Source organism: Zootoca vivipara, chromosome 8 (assembly GCF_963506605.1).
Source record: "Zootoca vivipara chromosome 8, rZooViv1.1, whole genome shotgun sequence".
NCBI classification, from domain to species: Eukaryota; Metazoa; Chordata; class Lepidosauria; order Squamata; family Lacertidae; genus Zootoca; species Zootoca vivipara.
In genome coordinates, this window is record NC_083283.1 from 43624276 (window position 1) to 43651895 (window position 27620).

General features: G+C 39.9%; 1 protein-coding gene across 3 annotated transcripts; it reads left to right on the forward strand.

Annotated features, from left to right (window-relative positions):
• Positions 1-2744: 2744 nt before the first annotated feature.
• Positions 2745-26673, forward strand: SS18 (SS18 subunit of BAF chromatin remodeling complex). 3 transcript variants are annotated; one of them, XM_035125578.2, is made up of 11 exons: positions 2745-3164; positions 5829-5905; positions 7168-7252; positions 12592-12745; positions 14272-14493; positions 15369-15536; positions 16378-16482; positions 18741-18833; positions 19530-19646; positions 23511-23644; positions 25039-26673. In XM_035125578.2, the coding sequence occupies exons 1-11, from the start codon at positions 3096-3098 to the stop codon at positions 25063-25065; spliced, it is 1251 nt and encodes a 416-aa protein (XP_034981469.1). In that variant the 5' UTR covers positions 2745-3095; the 3' UTR covers positions 25066-26673. The 3 variants fall into 3 exon arrangements, with proteins under 3 accessions (XP_034981469.1, XP_034981470.1, XP_034981471.1); XM_035125579.2 differs by lacking the exon at positions 18741-18833 and having other exon boundaries at positions 2754-3164; XM_035125580.2 differs by lacking the exons at positions 16378-16482; positions 18741-18833 and having other exon boundaries at positions 2768-3164.
• Positions 26674-27620: the final 947 nt, after the last annotated feature.

Below are 27620 nucleotides of genomic sequence, written 5' to 3' on the forward strand. Positions count from 1 at the left end.
CCTCCCTGTTCCACCCCTCCCACCAGTAGAACAGTGTTCTTTTCAGGGAATAAATCCATTGGTTCAGCATATTGTCCTTCAGTATTATCTTTCTCCTCTTCTATGTTTTTTACATACGTCACTCCAGCACAGTCCTGGTCTTCCAATCTTTTTTCTTCTCCCTTCTCCTGATCTTCTATATCTGTTGGATCCTGTGTTTTACAGTCAAAAACAAATGTCTCGACAGTCTCTTCTCTCAGAAAGTTTACATCAAGCTTGGAGATGCTCACTTGCTTAGTAAGATCCAAAATTGTTGCCAATATTAAGTCCCACTGTGTGACTTCCTGTCCACTCTCTGGAACCTTCTCTCCTATTCCTTTGTCTAAAACCTCCTCCATCTTTGTACAGACCGGCCGTGGAGTTGAAATTTTAGTCCAATATATATGAAAAGTGAACAAATAGGCAAAAAGCCAAGAATCCAGTCCCACTTGGTCAGAATCTCTCTCTTTACTCCTTCTTTTCCTCAGAGTCAATACTGAGCAGCCTCAAGGCAAAACAAGTCCTCTTTCACTGTTTACAGCTCTCAGTCTCTCACATTCAGCCAGACACATTCCTTTGTATTGTGACGTTAATCAGCAAACTGACTGATCTTTCCTTTGACCCGACTCCAGGCTCGCAGGGGGCTTTTCTCATGCTGGATCTCAGTCTTTTGCAGAGATAAATACACCGCTTACTTTTTCCTTTACTCTGCCTCAGGAAAAAGCTCTTTTTACAGCATTTCTGGGTTTTCTAGCTTGCTGCGATCTTTAGTTACTCAATCGGGGGGGGGAGATGACTTCCCTTTTTAATCTCCGCCTCCCACTGCCAAATTCTTGTTTCAAATTGATTGGTTTCAACTTACTTCGTCCAGATCGTAACTTTTTCAGGAAGAATCCACCGCCTGCAGGTTGGAGGCTCGGAGCTTCGCTTCTTGGAGGTAACGATGGTATGCCTAAAATGGCTCCCGCGACTGCCACTCGGCTGGCTCTCAGGGGCTCTTGCGGGCTTCCTGGGCAGCTGAGGAGTCGCTTCTGGAGCTCCGCCAGGCAAAATTTGCCCCCTGGACGCTCAACCAGGGGTATTTACGGGGATCCGCGTGCCCCCGCGGATTTCCCCCCCCTCCGCGATGCCAGAAACCTCGCAGCGCGAGGTTTCTGCGCCTCCATTTTCCAGCGCGGCAGACCGGAAGAACACGCCGCTGTTCCATACGGGGTCAAACCTGCAACCTTGGTACACTCGGTATATTCTGCCGACCATGGAAGATGTGCTATGGAACCCCTCACCACAAGGTGAATGCTGTGGGAAAGAATTTAGCAATTTTCAAAGATGGATCACATATCAGAAAATGTCAGTGATTTCCAACTGATTGTGCCAAACTCTCTGCTTCTATCTGCCACCATTTTGTGACAGGTGGGCCTTGGTAATTTTCAGTCTTAACTAGGTTTGAGAAGCCCTTTACCAGTGATACTCCTCCCTAGCAGCAGAGAGAATAGGACACGGCATCCTTACCTCCTCAGCTATCAACATGGTGAGTGGTGTTGGTGGTTGTGAAGATTGCACTTATTCAGAAGGAAGCCCCTTAGAAATAAATAGGACATGCAACCTGATCTCCAGTTCCTCCAATGTTTTGGGGTCTTCAATAGCACTAACTTCCAAATATGTGTGCATAGGATTAGACTCTGATCATAAGAGCTTTAAAGCCACTTTTCATTTTGTGCAGCAGCAAAGGAAACTTGATGTGCCATCTGTGTAAAGCACGAAACATTACAGGGACTCCAGGCATATAACTGACACACACAAGAAAACGATTTGGCCATGGTGTGTTTTATTTTTTTCCTGTTTAATGGTTTTCTGGTTTACATGTTGCTACAGCAAAGACCAGTAGAACAATAATGAGCCAGGCTGTCACAGCTATTCATCCGCTTGTCACAAAATCCAAAATAGATTTGGATGCCAATCAAATTATTTGTAATGGGGAGGCTGATTAGTGATTATTTCTATACCACTTTATATATTCAAAATATATCTAAGCAGCGTAGCAAAAAACTGAAGCAACAACAAACAACTTAAACAAAATATTACAAAAAATACAGTTATATATAAAAATGTTACAGTAATACAAAGTTACTAATACACACACACACGAATAATTTGAATAATTATTAATAATTTTATTATTTGTACCCTGCCCATCTGGGTGGCTTCCAACAAAATATAAAAAATTATAAAACCTCAAAAACATTAATTCAATTTCTTAAACTGTATACATCCTTGATTGTAAAATAACAACCACTACCTCAAGGCGGTTTACAAAAATAAAATTCACAACTATTCTTTAAAACATACAAAAATATGGCATGTGTGTTTCAAATTAATCCCGCGCCCTTTAAAGCCAAGAAGGAAACAGTCCATTGAAGGAGACAGCAAAGATCCCACTTGAAACGGGACTGAGGGTTTCGCCTAGACGTGCTTTGCCGCACGAGCTCGAAGCTCGCTTTGCTTCTCGCGACTTGAAAGGGAAACGCCAGGCTCAGAAAAGAGTGGGCTGGACCAATGATGCGAGGAACGGGCGGTGGGGGGGGGGAGGCAGGGGCGGGAATAGATCAACAGAGAACTTCTTTCCCGACCGCCCCCTCCTCTGGGGCTGTAACATTTGTCATCGCTCGAAGGAGGTCGGGTAGGAACGTACCATTATCGTAGAAAAGGGGTGCGCTCGTTAACAGTCCTCACCGGCGCATTTTCCGGACGGCAACGGGGACGTTCCGTTTAGAAACGGAGCTACGGGGAGCTGACTCGAAAACAGCATCGCGCCGCCGGGACACGCTGGCACCCGGTGTCCCCTTTGGCGGGGGGGTGGCCGGGACGTTGCTCCGTCCCCTCCCCTGTTTTGAGAGTGGGGATGGCTCGGCCCAACGGGTAACCGCTTCCTCCTCCACAGCTCGCCGCTGTTCTTTCCCAGGGTTTTGCCGCCGCTGTCGCCGCCGCTGCCTCAGAGGCGGGAGTTGGCAGTAAGGAGGAGGCGGAGCGGGGAGCCGCCGCCGTGCGCGCCGAGGCCCTTCTTCGCGCGGGGGCCCAAGATGTCGGTGGCGTTCGCAGCCCCCAGGCAGCGGGGGAAGGGCGAGATCACGCCGGCTGCCATCCAGAAGGTGGGCTGAGGGGCCTAGGCCGGGCGAGGCTGCCGAAGCCGGGGACGGGTCTCATCCGCCGCCCCCTCCCCGCCTTACAGAGGGGGGTGAGGGAGGTCGGCGCCCCGGCTCGCGCGTGGGGCTGCTCGGGACTTTGGGAGCCCAAAAAAGTAGTCCTTAACCGTTTCTCTTTCCCTGTCCCAACACCTCCCCGCTTAATGGAGGGGTTGAACTTGTGGCAGCCCTGCGAGGTAGACCGCTATTGTGACTACCGTATGAAGGGGTTGACGGGAGGGGGTGGGATAGAGGTGGCTTGAATATCCAACACGTAGAGCCGCACCGACTTCCCACTTTAAATAGTAGTAGTAGAAGTAGTAGTAGTAATTTATACCCCGCCCATCTGGGCAGCTTCCAGCAAAATATTAAAATACAATCGTTCATCAAATATTAAAAGTTGCCCTAAACAAGGGCTGCCTTCAGGTGTCTTCTAAAAGTCAGTAGTAGTAGTAGTAGTAGTAGTAGTAGTATTGTGACTTGTATACGTCGAGATAGCTAGTGCAGTTGTAGTAGTACTGTAGGTTTAAAAGTGCTGGACTAGGACCTGGGAGACCAGGTTTCAAATGCCCACTCCGCCTTGATGGCCTCTGGGTGGCCTTGGGCCAGTCACTGCTTCTCAGTTCAGCCGAATTCAGTAGGGTTATTTGAGGGTGGGAGGGGGTTAAATGAGGAAGGGGAGAGCCATGGCATGCCACTTGGAGGCCCTGAACGTGGGATATAAATGAAATCAGTAATAATAAATGTTGGAAATCGGGAAAGCTCAAGCTGCGGCCCCACACAACATAATCATGGAGTGGACGGGAATGGTAGAGCTAAATGGATTATAGGGGAGGGGAAGGAGGAGTGCATTAGCTGGAATTGCTCAAGAAATTGCAGAAAATCTTGTTACATGGATGTGAAAATGCCAGAGATGTCCCACTAATTATAAGTGATTCTCTCTCCTACCTCTCCTCCCCACCCCGAAGGCCCACAGCATCCAGCGTGTTGCTAACTCATGATCTACTGAGGTTGGGGGTGGTGGTGGTGTCACAAATAATTATTTACTGAGTAATATAAGAGCAGGCATTCAGTATTAACACAGTGGTGAAGGCAGAATATAAGAGAAATCATAGCTCTTACCTACTGTTTCAGTATGAAATTGGGGAGCAGTTAAAATTAAAAACTTGGATCTGGAGGTGTATGTTTCAGCTGAAGTACTTTAAAAGTAAGTTAAATAGTTTAGAAGAGTGAAGATTTTAAAGAGTTGCTGTAAGTTAAATTGTTATGCTTCAGGGGAAATGATTGAAAAGGAGGGTGGGCTGGTATGGATAGGTTAGTAACAGGGTATGGGACTGTTAAGGTGCTAAAGATATATTTGTAATGCAAAAGTACTGTTGAAAACTTGAGAAACCTGATGGTGGAAACACTTGCAGAACTGGAAAGATCACTGTGGAAAGCATATAGATGTTATGGTTTCTGGTGTTGCTTAATTCATGGCATTGGCAGTTAACTAAGAATTTGATGGTCTGCATCCTTTTGCAGACATTGAGGCTACAGTTTTAACACCAATTCATTGAAGTCCCAGAACTGTTTCTAAGTGACTGAACTAGAAGTTACATTTCTTTTTGAGCATGGTGGATTTTTTCAAACCATACAGTTTCATCTTAAGTCACCTGCAATATGGAACTAATAAGACCAGTCTATCAGTGGTGGTCTCAGGATTGCAATAAGATAATATACTTTCATTTGGTCAAACTGGTGCTTGAGTATTGATTCTGTTTAAGTAAATTACACAATTTTAAGTTCTATATTATCTCTGGTAGCTAACTTCATAAGTGCAGAATCAAGAATTTGATGTTTTTAACTAACTGAAGTAATAGAAGTAGTTATAGTAGAATTTTTTTGTCTTTATAGTGACTGCATAAGACAGGAAAAATGAAGTGTCATAGCTCCAAATGACATTTCTTGAAAGCAGAAATTACTATTTTTTTTCTTTCTAAAAATTGTGAGTAAATAATTATTGTGGGGGTGAGGAGGGAAAGGAATAATCCATATATGACTAGAAAACTAAAGTGTTCCAGCAGTTTGACTGCTTCAAAATACCTAATTGCCCGCACTTACTCAAATGAAGCTCATTTGATTTTAGGTTGTCTGACTTTTCTAATTCTAAAAAAATTCCTTCCAGTAGCACCTTAGAGACCAACTAAGTTTGCCATTGGTATGAGCTTTTGTGTGCATGCACACTTCTTCTAATTCTGTCATTCTTAATACCACTATTTAAATTTAAATTTAAATATGCTTAAGATTGTGGTGGAACTTGAAGTTCTTGTTAGCTAAAAGGGAAACTGGGAAAATCAGTTAGATATGTTGCTGTACCCTCCTCCATACTGAGGAAAAAGTACAACAGATACCGGTAAATAGTAGTGGTAATGAAGCTGAACTCTGGATTCCACAACAGGGACCAAAAAAGTTAATGATCTGGGTTGAAAAGACAGATTGTGACAAAATCTAGCTCCAGTTGAGATTAGTAATCCTGTTGCTATGATAGGCAGCGACTCTGAAAGAAAAAAGAAAAGAGATTTGGAAGAATAGATTTCAGTGGGTGCTTGAATGGATTGACCTTATTGAGAATCTGTTTTATTATTACAGATGTTGGATGAAAACAACCATCTCATTCAGTGTATAATGGACTACCAGAACAAAGGCAAAACCTCAGAGTGCTCTCAGTAAGTTAATTATCTGAATGTAATTCATGTTCATTCTTGCCATGTTCACTTTAACCAAGCTCTAAAATAATGTGCTGTGCATACACGACAGGTTATTCAGGTGCACAAAACACATTATGCAAGCAAGTGCATAATCTCTAACTTCTGCTTATATCTAGTCTGGTGTTGGTTGGTACAAGTAATATTTTTTTCTGTTCAGTTAGCTTGTTAGTATATCTCAGACATGTCCAACCAGTCGATTGTGATCAAGCAGTAGATCACGAGAGTGATCCTGCTCAATCATAGGAATGTTGTCGTCCCTCCGCCGCAGCAGCAGGGAAGGCCAGGCCATGCAGGAAGCGCAAGGAATGTTGCGCAGCCCGGCCTTGGCGGCAGCGGCATCTACAAAACCCAGCACTGGGGTGGGGTGGCAACATTTCTTGTCTGCTCGACTGCCCCCTGGCCTGGCTGCAGCTGCAGCAGCGGCCCCTGCACTGGATCCCTTTGACAATGGGGGGAAAGGAGGGAGGGCAAGTGTGATCGGGATCCAAGTCAGCTGCGCGGCTCCCTTTGATGGAGGAAGGAGATATCGGGATCTGCATCAACTTTGACAGGAGGGAGAAGGAGGAGAGGAGACAGAAAAGGCTGGCTTGGGGGGAAGAGAGAAGCCAACTGGCTCCCCAGAGAGAACTTTTGCCTTCCTTTCCTTTCCCCCCCATTTAAACTCCCCCCTCCCGTGTCCAGTTAGCCACTTCCTTCCACACACACACCCTGCACACGCTCCTCATCCCTCCAGTGACAATGGGTAGATCACTGCCAGTATTTTATACTGGGAGTGGATCACAGTCTCTTGAAAGTTGAACATGCCTGGTATATCACTTTTGTGACATGCACATATGTGTGGGCCATCATGGTGTAAAATTTTGAATAGGCAAATTAAGACAACTGTGTGCTCCCTACAACCAGCATTACTCAAAATACCCCATTCAACTATCAACCATCTACACAGGAAGGTACTTAGGATATGTGGGAATAAGGCTTTCAAGAACTTTAAGATGTCAGAAGCAGCACCTAGAAGTGGTGCCTAAAACTAATTAATAGCCATTGTGTGGAGACCAGAATTTGAGTATTCTACACCAATTCCTGTTTCTGAGTTGTTTTTAAGTGTAGCCCAGTGCAAAGTCTTCATAAGAGGCTGCCATTACAATAGCTACATTGCAGTTTTTGACAGTAGTGACATGAATGTTTAACCTTAAATTGTAAACATACTCTTTATTTTATAGTTATCAGCAATTGCTGCATACAAACTTGGTCTACCTAGCCACAATAGCAGACTCCAATCAAAATATGCAATCTATACTGCCACCAGTAAGTACCTTGTAAAGACAATTGTGTGTGCTCTTTCTAATGTAAAAATGTACCTCAAGAAAAGTTTAATCACAAATATCTGTACTAATTTTTCTGCATGGCTTCTTCTACCTTGTAACAAACATCTTTCCCCCATATATCTCTGTTTGCAGTATATTACTAAAATAGAACCTTATGAATAACACTTGCTTGATTTCATTGAAAAGGTTGTATTTATTAATACTCTACAGGATCCGTCATAATTAAAACCAGCCCAATTCAAAGTGCTGGTTTTGAGTTATAAAGTCTTAAATGGCTCAGTCAGGACCGCAATACCTGAAGAACCTCCTCTCCCCATATAAATTTCCCAGATTCTACGTTAGGGGGCCCTTTTTTGTGTGCTTCCTCCATGTGAGGTCTGAAGGGTGGCAACATGAGAATGGGCCTTCTCTGTAGTGGCTCCCCATTTGTAGAATGCTGTCCCCAGGGAGATTTCATTAGCACCTTCACTATATGTTTTTACGCAACAGGCAAAAATGTTACTTTGGCTGATTACTATTCCACAGCCTTTTAAATGTGTATGTGGGAAGGGGGATTCTTGTTTTGCTGTTTTGTTTTACTTGTTTTTATCCTGTATTTTATTCTGTGAACTGCCCTGAGATCTTATGATAAAGAACAGTATATAAATCTAATAAATAAAATAAATAGATTATACCTTGACTATTTTAGCACAGATTACCAAGTCTCTTTATGGATATGGTAAGGTGCTACATTTTGTTTTTAAAATACTAACTCCATGCAACAAATTCTTCCAGTTGCTGAAGGGCATAAGAAGAGTCTGCTGGATCAGGCCAAAGGTCTAATCCTCTTTTGAAGCTATCCAAGTTGGTGGCCATCACTGCCTCTTGTGGGAGTGAATTCCATAGCTTAACATTGTGAAGGAGTACTTTCTTTTGTCCTGTATCTTCCCTGAGTTCTAGTGTTACAAGAAAGAGAGAGAAAAGGTTCCCTTTTTTTGCTTGCGTAAGAGGTTGCATAACTACTTGCACAGGTGGAAGCATGATAATTGCTATAGAATCTACTTAGCATAGCATTACATGAGCTGTAATACAACTTCTTCAGCAAGCAGTTGCAGCTGTTTTCCTTCCACCCACAGTTATTCAGAGCCATCCCATTTAATGCAACTGAGGCACTGAAACTTAACCTAATATTCGATTGATTGAAAATGCCACTTAACACACTAAGGTTGTGCCCTATGGTTGCATAGTAGTACCTCATCACAAACCTTTGGAAATTCAGCCTTGCCAAGAGTTGTTAGCCAAAAACACATCACTGTTCTCTGTTACCTCCATGCTAGTTTTTGTTGCTGATGTCCCCAACACACCCTTTTCTTTACAGCACAGTGCAGCACCATCAACATCATCTCCCTACTGCCCCCTCTTTTTCAAAAAATACTATTTTCTATGGTGGCAGGAGCACCACTGCAGGAAACTTCTCTGGCACCTTGGTTCTTAGAGAAGACCAAAAGCCGTTAACAAGATCCAGCCTTTCTGTGGAAGAATGCCTGTGGTGGTACTGCAGTTTGCAAGAGTGGCTTAGGACTTTTAAAACAGAAAAAGTAAGCTTTAGAATTGTTAAAGCCTGTCTAGCGGCTGTGGTCAACCAAACACCTAACCACCTTGCCCAAATGCCTGGCTCTGTGAAGGAGCCCTTTTTCTATTCTCAAGAAACTCCCAGGCCAATAGGGAAGTAGAGATGGTGGCTAGCCAGCTGCCATGGATGAGAACCAAACTCGAAGTGATGCCTCCACACACCACCAGCTGGAGCCACTAAGTTCATAGGTAACAGGCTGGGCTGGTGAGGGGCACATTTTTAGCCAGTGCCTGACTTGGGCAACTGTTGGTGCCAGACCTGTTGTAATTGGGAGGTGGCTGAATTGGTGCCCTCTAGATGCTGTTGGAGCGCCGCTCACATCAGACTAGAGCATTGGTCATGCTGGCTTGGGCAGCTGATGGGAATTGTAGCCCAAAGCTTTTGAAGAGTACCAGGTTGGCTACTTTTGTTATTCATAATAAATTTGAACTATATCCAAATATAGCTTGGAAGACTAATTAGGTTGGCTTCTCCACCTATAAACTGAGCGGGAGAGGAACTTTGACTGCCCCTTCCTCCCACCCTCTTAAACATGCTGCTCCAGCAGGGAAGAAAGGAAGAAGGTTCACCCTCCCACCCTTGTCTCCCTGATATCTGGGATGCTATTGTGGCTGCATGCCAGCTGCAAGGTGTTCTAGGAATTCTAGTTTTGCCAGTGTTGAGAAAGTTGCACACTACACAGTGCTTCTTGCATCTGGTATGCAGCCATAGCAAAATACTAGCTGTCTCTACCTCCCCCTGCTGTTGCCACAATTCTTTTTGTGCAGTGGGTGGGGAGAGATGGATAGATGAGTGGGAAGGGAAGGGGTTGTTGGGCAATCCAAGTTATTTCTACATTTGAGGTGAACAGTTTTTTAAGACAAATCCCAAGCCTAGCTAGGGGAATTTGCCCATCTCTGCTTGCAACTACCTGAAATCTTTCTTGTACCTAGAGTTAAAAAATACACTTGATGCAAAAGAATTAGAAGTTAAGCAATAAATAGACAATGGATGAAAGAGTGGAATAAATGTACAGGCTAGGGCTTTTTAAAAATAGCTGAACACCTAAAGAAGAAAACATAACAGATTCCTTTATACTTACCTGTTTTTCTTTATCAACTTCTTGAAGGAAACAAATTATTTGTTCAGCCATGTCCTCTGGGAAAACCTTACTAATATTCTTCAAACTTAAACATTCTGCTAATGTCTGAAAGAATAGTTTTCTTGATACTTTTAGGCAGATGTTTTTCTTAATATAACATCTTTAACATCCATGAAAGTCATAGCCTGCTTATTTAGTGTTTTTAGATGCCTTAGCTTTTTGAAAATTGGATCCAAACATGTTTTTCCTTAAGCATGAATAACTATTTATTGCATGGTTATACACATGTAAACCAAGTATGATTTTTAAAATGTTTTTAAAATGTTTTTAAAATCTTTATCCTATACTATTTAAAAGAATTGACATGTCCTGAATTGATGCAAGTTTCAAAATCTTGTTTCTCTTGTTCCTGGTATTTATCTACACACATTTAGTTCCAGTGCCTTAGTTAAAATTAGTGAAACTTGAAGTTTCTTTCCTGTTATGTCTGCTGCTGGCAATTCAGTAACCCACTCCCTGACTTTCATGATCTGATAGTGGGTACCAACAAAACTTCAACTCTTTAGGTTAAGGAGTGCATTTAATATTCTTGTTTGTGAAAGATGTGTACGTTTGAAACCCCAGTCCTGAACTTAGCTGTTCCACAAGAATGGCTGTATAGTTTCTTCAGGTCTAATATGCATTTTAGAAATGAAATTTAGGAACATAGGAATCAGACTTTTACTGAGTCAGAGCATTGATCTATTTAGCTCAGCACTGTCTGTTCTGACTGGCAGCAGTTCATCAGGGTTTCAGGCAGGGGACCTTTCAGGATTTTCCCAGGAGGGAGTTAACACAGACAATGACTTCTTTCCAGAACGCTGCCACTATAGGGCATGACTAGATTATATGTTTCACTGCCACCACATTGACAACATATGTCTTTGGGTGCAAGATGCTTCAGGTAGATGTGGTGAAAAAAGACAAGTTTGGGTGGATTAGATATAATAGAAGGTCCAACAAACAAAATTTAATAGGGGCCAAAACAGTTTGCTATTGTCTCAAGTGTATAGGGCAGTCCAGCTGTCTCTGCATCCTTCCCATTGGCCATCCACATCACATTTCCCATTACCCAGTAGGTTTTTTAAAAGGTAAGAGTGCATGGGTTTTGAATAGTTTACCAAGGGTATGTGGTCCTCCAGCAACCCCTGGGTTCAGAGGCACTTAAAGCTGCTGGGCCAAAACCAGAAACTAAAAAGTACTAAAATTGCAGGTACTGTACTGCCATTCTGCTGCAAAGGGCAGGGCAGAAAGTCTCCCTCTCTAGACTTACCGGTTTTTTTAGCATGATGACTCCCACCACCACTTATCACTTCCACAGCACCATCTTGCCCCCTGTATATACAGGGTTTACACCAGATGGTAAATTTCCCCTGGGAATAGTGTCTCATGATTACCTCACAGGTCTATTTACACAGCTGTATGATAAGAGCCTTCCCTGTTTGTGGGAGATTCTCATGGGAAGTATGATGGGTACTCTGTCCTTTGAAGTTCCTATGGCAAAGAGAAGATAGTAACAGTTACCCTCTTTGACTTTCCTAGAGGAGACTGCCATGCATTTATATACCTTTATTTTGCTTTCCTTCTAAACTTTTGCATTAATAAATACCCAGCTGAGGCTTTTGCTGATGTAATAGGGGAGTTAATTTTTGAACATTTCCCCTGTAATTCTGCATACCACCTCACACACCTCCTCAACTCTCCGGAGCAGATTTTCAGGTGGTTGGAAGTAGAGGGGAGAATCAGCAAAAATTGCCTGCTTCCTCTTCTTTGGGTGCAATAGAATGCTCTTCCCTGAGCAGAATTTTTTTGCTCTATCCCAGTGTCCCTGTGGGAATTTATGGGATGATCGCTTAATCATAGAATTGTAGAGTTGGGAGGGATGACAAAAGTCTTCTAGTCCAACCCCCATGCAGTGCAGGAATCTTTCCCCCCAACTTAGGACTCGGAGTCACAACCTTACAATTAAGAGTCTCAAGCTCCCACAGGCAACCTGAAGTCACCTAGTTCAACCCCCTGCAATGCAGGAATCCCAATTAAAGCATCCATGACAGATGGCCATTCAAACTGCTTAGAAACCTCCAATGAAGGAGAGTCCAGCACTTTCCTAGGGAGTCTGTTTTCATATTCAACATTAAAGTAAAATCCTGAATTTATTTTGTAGCAGTTACAGATAAAAAGGTTGACATTCTAAATAAACAGCCTATTGTTGTTGTTTAGTTGTTTAGTCATGTCCAACTCTTCATGACCCCATGGACCATAGCACGCCAGGCACTCCTGTCTTCCACTGCCTCCCGCAGTTTAGTCAAAACAGTTTGTTCATGTTTGGTCAAAACAGTTTGGTCAAAACAGTTTACTCAGGTTCGTAGCTTCGAGAAACAGCCTGAATTGTGAGGCGAAAGTCTGTGCTGGAATAGTCATACCGGAAGATAGTGTTGTGCTGCAAAGTCTTACCGGTATTGAGGGAAGTTGAATATATCAGGAGAAGCAAGGCACATGCTGAAGAACTTAGTTAATGTACCTACCACATGTATATGCTGGGTATTTATTGTACTAACTTCTTCTGTTTCATTAAATTGTCTTTCAGCCACCCACACAGAATATGCCAATGGGTCCAGGAGGAATGAGTCAGAGCGGCCCTCCCCCACCTCCACGTTCTCACAATATGGGTTCAGATGGTATGGTAGGTGGGGGCCCTCCTGCACCACACATGCAGAACCAGATGAACGGCCAGATGCCTGGTAAGTTTTTTTCTCAAAGAAGACATTAACACCAGGGTTGCTCAGCAACTGAAACAACATGTGGGCTCAAGGGATAGAAGATGGTTGATGACAAAACTGCTTTGAATGCCCCCTGAGTACAAGCTCTCTAAGTTTGTTAGCTAGAGAGCTATGTGACCTGTATTCTGTGTTTATCAGGCTGCCCTTGGGCTTTGATGTAGCTGACACACAGCATTCCTCTGAACAGAACTGGCTAAATTTAGTCTGTCTGAAACCATACAGTTACAGCTGTGTTTAGAAGGCTTTCTGAAGAAAGGTACTGGCCTGTGGTTGAATAAATTCTCACTGAAAGATTATCTCATGCTATCACTTCTAAGTTAGTGTGATAAGTAAGAGGTGAAGCTGATGGAAAAGTCACTTAGACAGAAAATCTAATTTCTACTAATCTTCTCTATGGTACAATGACGGGGGAGGAGCTGTATATCAAGCAAGTTGTGTACAATACCTCAACATGATTTTTTCAGTTCTAAACTTGAAGTCAAGTTTTTATTAAAGAATAAAAGTATGTGACATGTCAGTGCTTGCAGGATAAAAGCAAAACAGTGTTACATGTTTTATCAGTTTTATTAGGCTGTACAGTGGTACCTTGGGTTACAAACGCTTCAGGTTACAAACTCCACTAACCCAGAAATAGTACCTCAGGTACTATTACTTAGCTTCAGGATGAGAACAGAAATCGTGCTTTGGCAGCGCGGCGGCAGCAGGAGGCCCCATTAGCTAAAGTGGTGCTTCAGGTTAAGAACAGTTTCAGGTTAAGAACAGACCTCTGGAATGAATTAAGTTCTTAACCAGAGTTACCACTGTATTATTCTGGGGAAAGATTGACAATAGCACACAAAATGTCATTGAAGAAGGAATGCCCACCATTTGTTTTGTTTTTCCATCAAAGAGACCCTACTGTTTGAATACCATATTAACACAAGAAAAGCCATGCTGGATCAGACCAAAGGCCCATTTAGTTAAGCATCTTGTTCTCAGAGTAGCCAGCCAGATTACTGTGCGAAGCTTGCGAGCAGGATCTGCAAATAACAGCATTCCCTCCACTTGTAGCTGGTATATGGAGGAGAATGCAGCCATTGATGGTCCTACATACCATGAATTTGCCTAATGCTCTTTTAAAACCATTGAAGTTGGTGGCTATCGCTACGTCTTGTGTCAACAAATTCTATTGTTTAACCATACCATTGTTTTAACTATTTTGGGTATTGATTTAAATGTTTCAAATCTGTATAAACATGATTTTGGGTCATCAATAGAGTGCTACATTCAGCATACAAAGCTATAGTCAATGTAGGAAATACTAACAGTGATGCAAAATGTTATTTCTTTTGGAAGGGCAGTATGACTAAATATGCAGGAAATTTCAGTCTTCCAAGTGTGTTAAGTGACAAACCTTATTGAGCAGCCTAGATGATTTCTAAATGAGCATCATAGCTCTGTGATTGTGTGTTTCAAGACATTAATATAGAAATTATTTTTCTTCAAAGGACCTAATCACATGCCTATGCAGGGGCCTGGACCGAACCAGCTCAACATGACAAACAGTTCCATGAACATGCCTTCAAATAGTCATGGGTCCATGGGAGGTTATAATCATTCAGTGCCATCCTCTCAAAGCATGCCTGGACAGAATCAGATGACAATGAGCCAAGGACAGCCTATGGCAAACTATGGTCCTAGACCAAATATAACAATGCAACCAAATCAAGGTAAATGAATAAATTTCTACTCTTTATTATTATTATTTTATTATTTCTATTTAATTAATTTGTATACCACCGTTCATCTGAAGATCTCTGGGCGGTTTACAGCAAATAAGATAAAATGATTTCAAGGTGTTTATTTGGAACTGAGTTATGCTATTGAAAAGTAGAGTTGGTTTCTGATCTTTACTTGTTGAAAGTGTCTGAAAAAAATTAATCAGTTAAGAGTTCAGAAACTCAAAGTGAGCCAGACAGAGCAGCTGTGAATCCAGGCAGCTTGGATTTTCCACAGTTTGCCACACAGCGAAAGCAAGAACACAGGTTTTTGTGAACAACTGTTTAAATCATAGCAGGTTTTAGTCTGTAGGTAGGAAGAAGCAGAGTTGGCACACCACTGTGATTATAATAAAGAGAAAAGGTACCTAAAATTGTATGTTGGCAGGTTTTCCAAGCCTTTTATACAGAGGACCCAAAGCAGGGTTTTAGCAAATTGTTAAAGCAAACACAAGGTTGTGTTGCAGGAAATCTTAGATTATAGTCTTCAAGCTCCTACACTATGCTAGGTCAGCTGAAGCCAATGAAACTTTTCTAGCCTATTCAACACTTTATAAGGTTTCTTCATCCTTCTTTTTGAGCAGCTTCTGCCTTTCCCAATATGTATTTGTCTATTAACTACTATATTTTGTATATTAGCCTTAAACTACTTTTTGTTTATCTTGTAGAAAAAAGATTTGCAAGATATTTTGTGTTTCTGGTGCCCCAAAATTGTTTCTTGTCAAAGCTGATAATTAGAAAAGTTAAGGTTTCTTTTTGTTTGTCTTGAATGTAGATTATAGTTAGAATGAATGCATAAAAGGTTGCTATGGCTTTTCTCACTGTAGGCCCAATGATGCACCAGCAGCCACCTTCTCAACAATATAACATGCCTCAGGGAGGTGGGCAACATTATCAGGGACAGCAGCCACCAATGGCAATGATGGGTCAAGTTAACCAAGGAAACCATATGATAGGACAGAGGCAGATTCCTCCATACAGACCACCACAGCAAGGTAAGATTCAAAGTTGCCAATTTTACCACTTGATTAATTAACACATAAGAAAAACTTTCAGCTGATTTTCTTACCTATATCCTGTTCTATCTATATTCTTGACATACATTCTGTATTTATCTAAACAGAAGAAGGCCACAAAAGGTTCTAGTACACAATTTTACATGTGTACTTGCCTGCTCTGTTTATCATTTTAGGCCTAAAAGAGTTAGCTTTTGCAAAGCTTTTCTGCCTCAGAACATGAAGGCAAATCCCCAAACAAGTGGCTATTTCCAATCCTGTACTATTATATTCTTCCCCAAAATAGTACTTGAAGCCAAAATGTCACTATTTTGGATCTAAATGTTGAAACCTATATTTTTCTGTTCTAATTTTCTTTTTCGAATCAAAAGTTATATAAAAAAGATAAAACTTCGCTGAAATCTATGTTCAGTATATGGAATACTGTACAATCTGTACTAATGTAGAGTGGAATTGACAAGTTGCACGCTAGACGAGATGAGATGGTTATCAACAACTATCTACTTTTCCTTTTCTTTTTTTAAGAGCAACAAATATGTGTGTGTGTGTGTATATATATACACACACACACATATATATAGTCTTTCTGTTTTTAGAAATTTATATTCGCATCATCTTGGGTATATAATTCAGTCAGGTTGCTGTATATATAATACATACCTGTTTAGTCACAAAGCATTAAGTATGCTTTCTGAAACACAGTGACATGGGTGGGGGAAGTCTTAGATGAGGACTGTTTCTCATAGTAAACTGAGAAATTAGTGAGCGTGCTAACAGAGAAAATAAGTTATTTACATATTGACTGGTTGTGGTTTTTCAGGCCCACCACAGCAGTACTCAGGCCAGGAAGACTATTATGGGGACCAATACAGTCATGGTGGACAAGGTCCTCCAGAAGGCATGAACCAGCAATATTACCCTGATGGTAATTTCTCATAATATTAATTTTCCCATTTTACATACCTGCCCATTACCAGTTATATATAAAGCTATTTGATGAACAACTTTTAGCAACTGATCACTAGAACACTTCTTATATTTACTAAAGCTTGCAAGTTCAGTAATCTGAAACCCTATGGATAACTTTATTTAACAGCTCACTCAAAGTATAAACTTTGTAACATCAGTTCTAGTACCCTGATACAGATTTTATCAGAATTCCCTTTTTTGGCTCAAGATATATTAAATTCTTCACCGTTTGTAGAACACTTGATGCAGTCATGTATTATGTCTGCTTTTCAATATCATTTTGCTTATAAAAAGAAATTTTAAAGCTCAATACTTACTTAAGAGCTGTTAACAAAACAACCAATATGCTTTCAAAGTCTTTTCTCTGTGTGTGTTTAAAGAGCAAGCTGTGGTTGCAATAACTTTGACTCAGTTCGTGGCTGCATTCTGTGCTTGTATTGCAGAATTCTAGATAACTCCATTTTTCCTTTTAACATTTTTCTGATTTTGGAAATCACATAACTTTGGGAAGTACAAATTCTGGCTCTTAGCATTGTAAAATTTTCTCTTAAATTAGAAATTCTTGTCGTATATTATAGGGAAGTGCAAGGATGTTCCTCAGGAAAGGAGATTTTTAAATTCAATTTTAATATATGGTAGTAAAGGCAAATTAAAAATATATGGATGGATTCATGGCTGCTGTAAGAGCTAACATGACACTTTGTACATTAATTTGTGGCACACAATATAATACCTTTTTCAGAGCAACTATTTGTTGCAAATTAACGGTGTGGTGTTTTTTTAAAAAAACATGTTCAGATAGAATTTGCTGGCATTTTATCACATTTTATCATTCATCACCATCATTTTCATGATTTACTTAATCTCCATGTCAGGAAATCAGACTTCCACACCCCTAATTATGGTTCATGTTAGAGCCAGTTTTGTAACATGTAAAAGTATGGTAAGGCAGAGTCATACAAAAGCACTCTTACAAATTCCATTAATCACTGCTACAACTTCCCTCTTGGGAGTCATACTGTGTCTTATCTGGCTTCTTGATGTTATCCACAAGACCAAACCAGAGGTGTAAGCCGCCAAGAGAACGTGAATGATAGAGTGGCTTATAAATGGTATAAAATACATAAAATTCTGTTATCTTCTGCTGTGGCATAGGTAACTTTTGTGAACATTTTCAAAAGTCCATTTGCAGCTAGATGAATTAGAGCCACTATGTTCTGCTCTGTTCTTTTCAGTTTGGCAAATGCAAGAGTTGTCATGTATAACATGATCTGCAAATCATGGCATTAATTATGAAAAGGCATTTTTAACCTGACAAAAAGTAGCAGGATATAAAATATGCAATTGAATAAAATTTGGGATGCCTATGATCAGGAATGATTTTATATACAGATACTGTAGTTGCCACAAAAGTTGAAAGCATTTTGAAAAATGTAGTATTACTTTTTAACTAAAAGAAGCATATTATTACTGACCATGGTCAATATTACTTAATGAAGTAGATTTCTAATTACAAGCAGGAGAAATATGTGAGAACTTAAAGCAAGCATCAGGTAGGATGTTTCTTTTACCAACTGAATCCTAATGGCAGGTGTCCATAGCATTTCCTTTTCGTGCTTATATGATAAAGGAGAATTTGGAAGGAAAGCTGTCCTGTCTCTTGTGTCCTGTGTCCCCCCCCCCCAAAAAAAAGATTGCTGTGGATAATAGTTACATTGGGGCAGGGGAAGATAAGTATTATTTTTTAGATATGCCATACAAAAAAGCAATGAAGTTTTTTGGAAGTTCATTGTAGTTATGCTGCTTTTAGCAGCATATGCTTTTGAATTGGAAATCACTAGAACAGGTGTATGATAATTGGTTTCTTTGTTCATTCTAATTAAATTCAGGTTTTTTACATGTGAAAGGACTAAATGCTTTTATATTTTTTAAAGACAAAAATACTTTCCCCCACACACAACAAAGATTACCAGAAGCTCAAGACTATCCCTCACTGTGATGTTGCTAGAACTACTTCATTAGCTGACTTTTTTTATATCACGTGCTAATTCAGTATAAAAGGAAATCATATTGGTAAATCCTTCTAAATCAATTTGAAGGTTCTTTTTAATGTATTTCCAGCTGACGCTGATTTTTCAGTAAGATGAAAACTTCTTAGGATTTTCACTCAGAGGCCATTAACGTTTCTTCCTGTCTCTTGTCGAATTGATGTAGGTCATAGTGATTACGGTTATCAGCAACCGTCGTATCCTGAACAAGGCTACGATAGGCCTTATGAGGATTCCTCCCAACATTACTACGAAGGAGGTATCTATATACCTTCACACACACATGCACACATACATTCCTTTTCCTCTTCCCTTCCACAAAGGAACAAAATCTTGCACAACATAACCTATTTCCTGCCCATGCAAAGTTCTTGTAGACTACTAGTTGCTGGCTTTTGAGAACTGCAGGGAACTTGAAGCATTCAGAATAGTTTCTTGCAACATCTAAATCTTAATTTGTCGTTTCTAACAGCAGTAAAATGACTAAAACACCGTTAGCATCTATTCAAATCGTACCTTTTTATTTAAACATAAATCCATTGGTCCAGTTGTATATTTTGTGTGTATGTGTACATACAAATATAGTGCCATTAGGAAACAGCTTGCTGATTTGTGTAGCTAGTTTGTGCTCTGTAGCTGTCTTTAATTTTGTCCTTTTTTATTTATTTAGCATAGTCATGGCATCATCATGTCATGACATCACGTTCCAGTAAATTTAATGCTCATTTGGCAGAAAATGCTGCAGTTTAGCCTTGCAAAATCTGGCTTTAACTGCAGTTTGTTTGGCCTAATTCCTTCTGTTTTGGTTTGTTTGTTTTCTTGGTTTTGTTCAGTTTTTGAGATCAAGACTGGATTTTCATTTTGTTTTTGTGGTGTTCACTGTGCATATTAAAACGAGGGGGGAAAGAACTAGAAAAAGTGCCTTTAACTATCCTTGCTTAACCTCATGTTTCAGGAAACGCGCAATATGCTCAGCAGCAAGAAGCCTATCAAGCACCGCCTCAGCAGCAAGGCTATCAACAGCAGCAGTATCCAGGTCAGCAAGGTTACCCTGGGCAGCAGCAAGGTTATGGTGAGTAAATATATAGTCGGGTATGCAACCCTATGGCCCTATATAGTTGAACTTCAACTCCCGTGAGCCTTGGCCATCATGGCCAATGGTCAGAGAGGATGGGAGGTGAAATCCAGCCATTTTTGGAAGGCCACAGGTTCCCCATTACTGGGCTTTCTGCTTTTAGTTTACTCCTTTATCCTTTTGTAGCTGTCTGTGGAACCAAAATGTCAATTTTCCACCAGCAATAGAGCAATTATGCACCAACAGTCACAGAAGGTTCAAATCCACAGGCAGTTTATAAAGTAGGATTATACACACACTCCCCCTCCCCTGCCCATGTGGCTATGGGGAGAGGATGGGGAGTTTTCACTTCTGTTTTCAGAAGTTTTCAGATAGCACTTCTCCACTCTGTTAAAAGTAACATTTGAAAGCAGCAGTTTCAAAATCATTTTTGACATCCTTTGGCTCAGTTCCCTTCCTACACAGTAATTGGGAAGGACGTAGGTAGAATATGCCTAATACACACATTTGGATTGCCATTATTTGAAAGTTAGTCTTGTTTATTTCTGTAGAACCTCCAAGTTAAATAAACTCAAGATCACAGTCTTCACAGTGTTCATTTAAAACAATATTTCTGGTCTTCTGTAAGTTCTGAAATTGAAACAGACTGTGATAGAGTGCATTTGTTTGTTTTATCTTTTGCTTTAAACAAACTGAGCAAATTTCAAAATTTCTTCATCTCTTAATATTTTCTACAGCTTTAATTTGTTTCATACATAAATAGAAAGATCAGTGCCTAACCTTGCTCTGAACCATTTTGCAATATGAATTTAAACATAATATAGATATTTTCATCCTCATTTAATGCCTAAGATGCAGACTGCAATCTGTGCACGCAAACTGAAGGTCACTGAAGTGAAGCTTCTGTGAACAAATTTCTGCCTGGTTAAGGAATTCATTGGGTTGTATCCAATGCAATATTCGTACAAGGATGCTTATATAAAGGGAATTCTGCATCCCCTCTTTCCCACTGCAGCCCCTTTCACCCTTGAAAACCTTTTCCCAAGACAAAGGCATCAGATGTCATTGGGGGGGTTGGCAGAGAATTGGGTAGAGGTGACTTGCACTCTCCCAAGAGTGGCTAGTTTGGTGTGGTGGAGCTGTCCTCCTAACACAGCTGTCCCTGCCTTCTTAGCTGAACAATGCTAGGGCAGGGTGGGGCCATTGGACTGACACTTCCAGTGTGCCTGCACAGCCCTGCCCCTGCAGCATCTAGTTAAGTGGCAGCAATACCCACCATGCTGATGTCTCCTGCTCTTTCCAATATCCAGCCTCCCACTGCAGCCCATTTGCCAGGCCTCAGGAAATGCCTTTCGGGGGGCTGCAGTAGAAAGGAGAGAGTGGGGAATTTAATGTGTGTAAGCATCCTTTTGTTCTTACAGCATTGAATGGACCCGACTGGTAACAGTCAGTGTTGCCTAGTAAACAAACATGAGGCTGCCTCAATTATACCAGATCTAAAAGTAAGGGTGTTGTCGTTAGTTAGTAAAATTTTATACCACCCTACATCCAAAGATCACAGGGTGGTTTACAGTATAAATTTGTAGGTAAGGATGATGGGAGTTGTAGTCCAGAAACATCTGGAAAACAGATTCCCATCATCCCTGAATACCAGCTGGAGCAGATGCTGCTGCAGAAGACCAGTACCTTCTTAAACTCAACTTTAGATATTCTTTATAGTGTGACTGCTATATAATAAGCATTGGTCAGCATCCAGACTACTGCAGTACTCGTACTTTGTGCCCAAGAAGGCTTTTAGTAGGTGTTCCTTGAACAGCAGTCTTTCCCTCCACATTGCTGGCACCATGTCTAGTTTGGAAACAGATGGGACTTCCAAGCGTAGTTTGTGATATGTGATATGGCATGAGAGTTTGCTGTTCAGAGGAAAGTTGTCAAACATCACACTGAGCATCCATTTAGGTGTCTTAAGGTACACCATTGAAGTGATATCCTCTACAATGCAAATAGGACAAATGTTGTCCTCTCTGGAAAGCCTTCCCTCTACAGCCCTTGTTGTTGCATTGGCAAGCAGTGTTCAGTAGTGTAAAGGTAAAGGGACCCCTGACCATTGTTGCAGACAACTCTGGGATTGCATGCTCATCTCACTCTATAGGCCGAGGGAGCCAGCGTTTGTCCGCAGACAGCTTCCGGGTCATGTAGCCAGAGCAATGCACGGAAATGCCGTTTACCTTCCCGCCAGAGGGGTACCTATTTATCTACTTGCACTTTACAAGTAGGTGGGCAGGAGTTCAGTGGTGTACTTACCATACTAAACAGCATTCTCTTTTAAACAAGCCAATAACATAGTTCCATTTAAAATGTTAATATACTGTATTTGAGAGAGACTAGATAAATCAGTGATCTGACCCAGTATGGAGGTAGTCCTGTGTCTGAAGTATTGTGGATGTAAACCACATGTTTGCAGCTTTTGTTGAACAGACTTCTTTAAGCAGTATGTATTTTTTTTCTGGGTAGGGCAAAGAGGATATTGGAAGGTATTAGTGTCTTTCACCAGTGCAAAATGACAAATGTGTCAGCTTGTAGATACATACTCACTCTATGATATGTAAAAATATGCTTCCTAGTGTTGGATCAAGTTAAGTTAACAACTGTGTAAATAGACTTGGCTTATATACTAGAGTTCCCCTACTGATTTTTAGATATTCATAGCTCTTTTAGTTTAATTGGATCCTGCAGAGTCTTTATAGGAGGCATCAAAGAATTTGGACACTAGATCCCAACAGCTTTGTTCTAATGTTTTTCCCCAATTGTAGAACAAAGAGATTCCGCCACCAAAAGCTATTGAAAAGGCGGATAGATTGGAAAGTGACAAGTAAAGCTTTGAAAAGAGTTTCTTCACTTGTCTTTGGTGGGCATCTATCTGTAGGCTCATCCCCACACTCTTACTGCCTGCCAGAAAGCAAAAATAACAGGGTGTATTTATTAAGGGGGGAAAGGGTTGTATTCTTTGTACTTTTCTCCAGAGTTTAAACAGAGGGACATGATAATTATAATTTGGCCTTGTTAAGTCACTGTTATGAGCTCAGTTTAACAAAATTGTCATGTTCGTAAAAGAAGAAAGATTGCCATATAAAATGACTTGTTATCTTTCAAATCTGGATAGCAGAGATTATTCTTGCAAACCTGGAGTTATAATATTATGCAAGGAAGAGTCACAAACTTTATATGATTCATGAGGAAAGGTTGCATCATTTAGGCCTTCCTTGTTTAGAGAAAAGGTGAATAAGAAGGGACATGACAGAGGTGTAAAATTATGTGCGGTGTGGATAAAGTTGATAGAGAAACGTTTGTCTTCCTTTCACATAATAGTAGAATTCATGAGTATCCAATGAAGTTGATTGTTGGAAGATTCAGGACAGACAAAAGTATTTCACATTGTATTTAGGTAAACTACGGAATTATCTAACATAAAAGGTAGTGATGACCACTAAATTGAATAGCTTGTAAAGGCGATTATACAACTTTATGGAGGTCAAGGCTAGCAATGGCTACTAACCACAATGACTTTTTTTTTTTTACCTCCACTGATGGAAGCAGTAAGCCTCTGTATGCTATATGCCCATTTTTGGGAATCCCATGCAGGGAGAGTGCTGCTGCACCCAGTCTTGTCTACTGGTTTCTCCATGGCATCTAGTTGGAAATGTGGGAATGGGGTGCTGGATTAGAGGGCCCATTGGTGTGATCAACAGCCTGTTCTGACGTTTTGAAAGAAATGGATTGATGATTATGATTTGTTTCTGACTTTGTAGTTTGAATGTTTGAGTTGATCCTTGTTCAGTTTTGCTCTCTAAAATATTTCAGGTCCTTCTCAAAATGCTCCAGGACCTCAGTATTCTGGTTATCCCCAAGGGCAAGGGCAACAGTACGGAGGATATCGGCCTACGCAGCCTGGGCCCCCACAACCACCACAACAGAGGCCTTATGGATATGACCAGGTGCAGTTTTTGTATTCCCATTTTAATATTTTAGCTTTCAATTTGTCATTTCAGGTACAAATTATTACACGTTTCAGTTTTCAGTCTTTGCAAGCTCATAGTTTATCCTCTTTAGCCCTCTTTGAAGGAACAAATTGGTTACAGCTAATCTGACAAAACTGATGTTTAGTGAATTTACTGAAAGTAAAATTCTAAAACAAAATTCAAAGTTAGTGTGCATTATTGTTCTCTAACAAATGCTCAGCTATGCAGTGTGCCATGTAACCCTCAGTCCTGCAGTGGCAGGTTGGTTTAATGCAACACCATAAAAACTTCCCTTCTAGCTTTTTCTGTCTTCTAACTTTTATAATATTTCCAGTCCACAGAGAATCAAGAGGTGGAACTCTGCTGTTTTATTTATTTAAAAATAATTTCTAGTCAGCTTTTACAAAACACTCAAAGTGGCCTGAGTAAAATTAAGAATACATTTTCACTAAAACAATAAATTTAATTTAGCTCCTGGGCTTTGGTGCTGTTCTTAGATACAGGTTGTATCCAACTTGCATTTTACTCAGTGTATACGCATTGAAATCAATCAAGTTAGTCATGTTCATTAATTTCAACTTAAATTACTCAGAATAAACCCATTGAAATTAATGGACACTAAGTTATGCCCATTAATTTCACCAGGTCTGCGCTCTAAGTGAAACTTAGTTGAATACATTCCACAGGGTCTACTAATAATTATTTATATTGTATTTATATACTGTATTTTTTATTGTAAGCCACCGTAGAAACACTGTAGTTTTGAAAGGTACAGGGTTTAAATATGGTGAACAAATTCAATCTGCTGGTTTTGTCGGATTTAACAATAAGTTAAAGTCTGAAGGTCTTTACTGCCAGTTCCAGTTTCTAAGAAAATCAATAGTATCCAGTTTACAATTGAAATTTTGAAACAAATCCCATTTACCATTCCTTTAGCTTTAGATGAAGTGAAAAGTTCAGGGGTATGTGCAAGTCTTACAAGTTTGGGACATACTCCAGGTGTGTTGTTTCGCTCTAGGAAAATAAGGGAACCAACAGTATACAGTGGTGCCTCGACTTACGAATTTAATTCGTTCCGAAATCACCTTTGTAGGTCGAAAAATTCGTAAGTCAAAATGCCATTGGAAATGTGATTTCCCATAAGAATGCATTGGAAACGGAAAAATTCGTAAGTCGAAGCAACCCTATCTAAAAATTCGCAAGTCGAAAAATCCCTATCTAAAACCGCCGCCGTTTCCTTTCGGATGTCGAGACATTCGTAAGCGTGTGGCCATTAGCCCCATTCGTAAGTCGAAAAATTCGGTTGTCGAGTCGTTCGTACGTCGAGGTACCATTGTATTTACATTCAATCTCTCCCTCTCTCTTCTCAGGGGCAGTATGGAAACTACCAACAATGAAAGAAAAACAAAAAATCAGGAAACAACCAGTAAATTTTAGCAGCTGTATTGCCTCTTCAGTATTGTGGACATCTCCTTTTGAAGACAATATTCTATTCTATCTAGTTTGGGAAACAAGAGAAACAGAAGAAAAAGCAACCCTGCATTGTTGATAAATGGCTGCTTTTCAGTATATTTTCTGTCTGGACTAGTTATAAACAAAAGTGATAGTCTTTCTAAAATAATTTTGCATCTGTACTCTAGGTGGCAATATTGGACAGAGAATACTCAATTTTGCAAGGAGCTTAGAACTGTACATCAAACAAACTGTTACAAACTGAAATGTGTGAACAGCATTGTATGTTTATGAAGGTTAAGGGAATTTAATATTTTTCCACAGATTCTTTTGTAAGGGGAAGGGGGAAATTTTTACAGCAGCAATATTTTATATATTATGTTTTTCATATGGAATATGCAAGGCAGTACACTACGCACTGGGCAAGGTCAGAAACCCATATAGATTGGCACATGATGCATTCTTTATTGTGTTAGTCTCATTGTTGTATGAGAGAGATATATATACTCAGCATACATTCTTGACAGACTGGTATGCAGAATTAATACCCCATCTATTTAATGACAGGCTGATCATGGACAATAACACAGTCTAGTATAAAGAATTAATTTTTAAATATTTTGTGCAAAGCTCTTTTGTAAAAATGGTTTCTAGCAGTGGCAATTTTCTGTAATATTATTTTGGTTACAGGAAAATGTTCAGATTGGATTTGTAAGTGTCTTGTAATGGTTTCACATAAATCAAGCTGTGATCTTTTTTCTGATTGCAGTAACAAGGAATTTTAAAAAGTGTTCATTTAACCTGGCTGGAATATACAAAGTATTTAAAAACAAATTATAGATAGGCTGACATGTATTTTATTTCATAAGTGTATTTAACTTTTAGTAGGATCATTTCTATGTAACAAAAATAGTATAGGCGCTTTTGTAAAACTCTTGTCTAAACTTTATCATATGAGAGTTAAGAAAGAAGGCATTTGTTGTTTTATGTCCAATTTCATACTGGTTAATATGAGACCAAGACCAAGTTCTAGTGAGATTTTTTTAAATGCCAAACTCTGTTGTGAACTGCATTAATTTTTAGTGTTGCGTGTGAGTTAGCCATCACTTGGATTAACAGCAGAGCCATAGAGAACACAAAACTGTTTGAGATCAACCTGCAATTGTTTTCTCAGGTGCATCACCATAGTGTGTTGCATGGAAATACATGCATTTAGGCTGTCTCGGTACATATTTTTAAAAGTGTAACTAAAATTGGCCCAGGAGTTAAATATGTTTATTATGTGTTTTTATCTTTTTAGATGATAAGCTGTACCTGAATGCATAAGGCATAAAAAGATGCATTCCTCCATAATTTTAAATTCAGAACAGTTTTCTTTTTTTTATATCTGTTGCAAATTAAAATCAAGTTTTGAACTGAAAATGTGAGGAACATAGGTATGAATTAAATGCTTTTAGGTTCTGTGCCAATTTCCCACCACTGTGTACTTCATTGCTATTTAAAACTCTTCTCCATCAACTCTTAACAGAAGAATAAATTATTTGTGATTTTAATTTTTTCATTTGCTCCTTTAAATTAGATCTGTTTCACTCTAATATTTCATTTGCAAGCATTGCTGCAGTTTTTTATTTTGTTGTTGGTGGTGCAGGATAACCAAATTGTATCTGTATTCTAGAACTTTATCAAAATTCTCTTCCCATAGCCAAGTTAATTAGAATTAACTGTTCAGTAATCAGTATGTTGTTGTGCGTAGGCTGTTTGTTGCAAAATTCTCTCTGAAAATGATGGTCCATGAGACTATAATCAAGATGACTGAATTAGATAAATGAGTTGAGACAAAAAAAAACATGCTGAACCCAACCTGCTATAGATATGTTATCTCATTTAAAATAAGCTCTACTGACATTAAGAAATAATTTGTCTTTCCAGCCGATCTTCTGTTGTCTTACTCTCATTTTTAATGGAAACTAAAATTGCAGTTTTAATAAGCAGAATTTCCTCCAGGGTTTCTCTCCAAGGGAATAATGCATTTTCAAGGTTTAATTGTTTTATAACGGTCCTATTTTGTAAAAGTTTTTAATTGGTGGTGACAAACATTACCTTATTCCTATGATATTGTGTTAAAACAACAACTTAGGAGATGGCTTCCCTTTGATTATTGGCATTTTGTTTAATGTATTTTGAAATCTAAACGAAGTAAAATACTAAGAGAGAAGAATACTGCAAAATGACAAGTGTGATAAACGGTTGATGCAAGTGGCTATTCTTTAGCAAATGAAAATCCAACCCAAAATTTTCTGCAAGGATTGGCAGAAAAATATAAATTGCATAATTATGGGCAGAGGAAATCAATAGTAGTATATAATTGGGGGGGGGTGTTTCAACAGAAGTATATTATTTACACCTGAATTTTTAGGGATATGTATTACAGTGGAACCTCTGCTTATGAACACCTCGGTTTATGAATTTTCGGTTTACGAACGCCGCGGACCCATCTGGA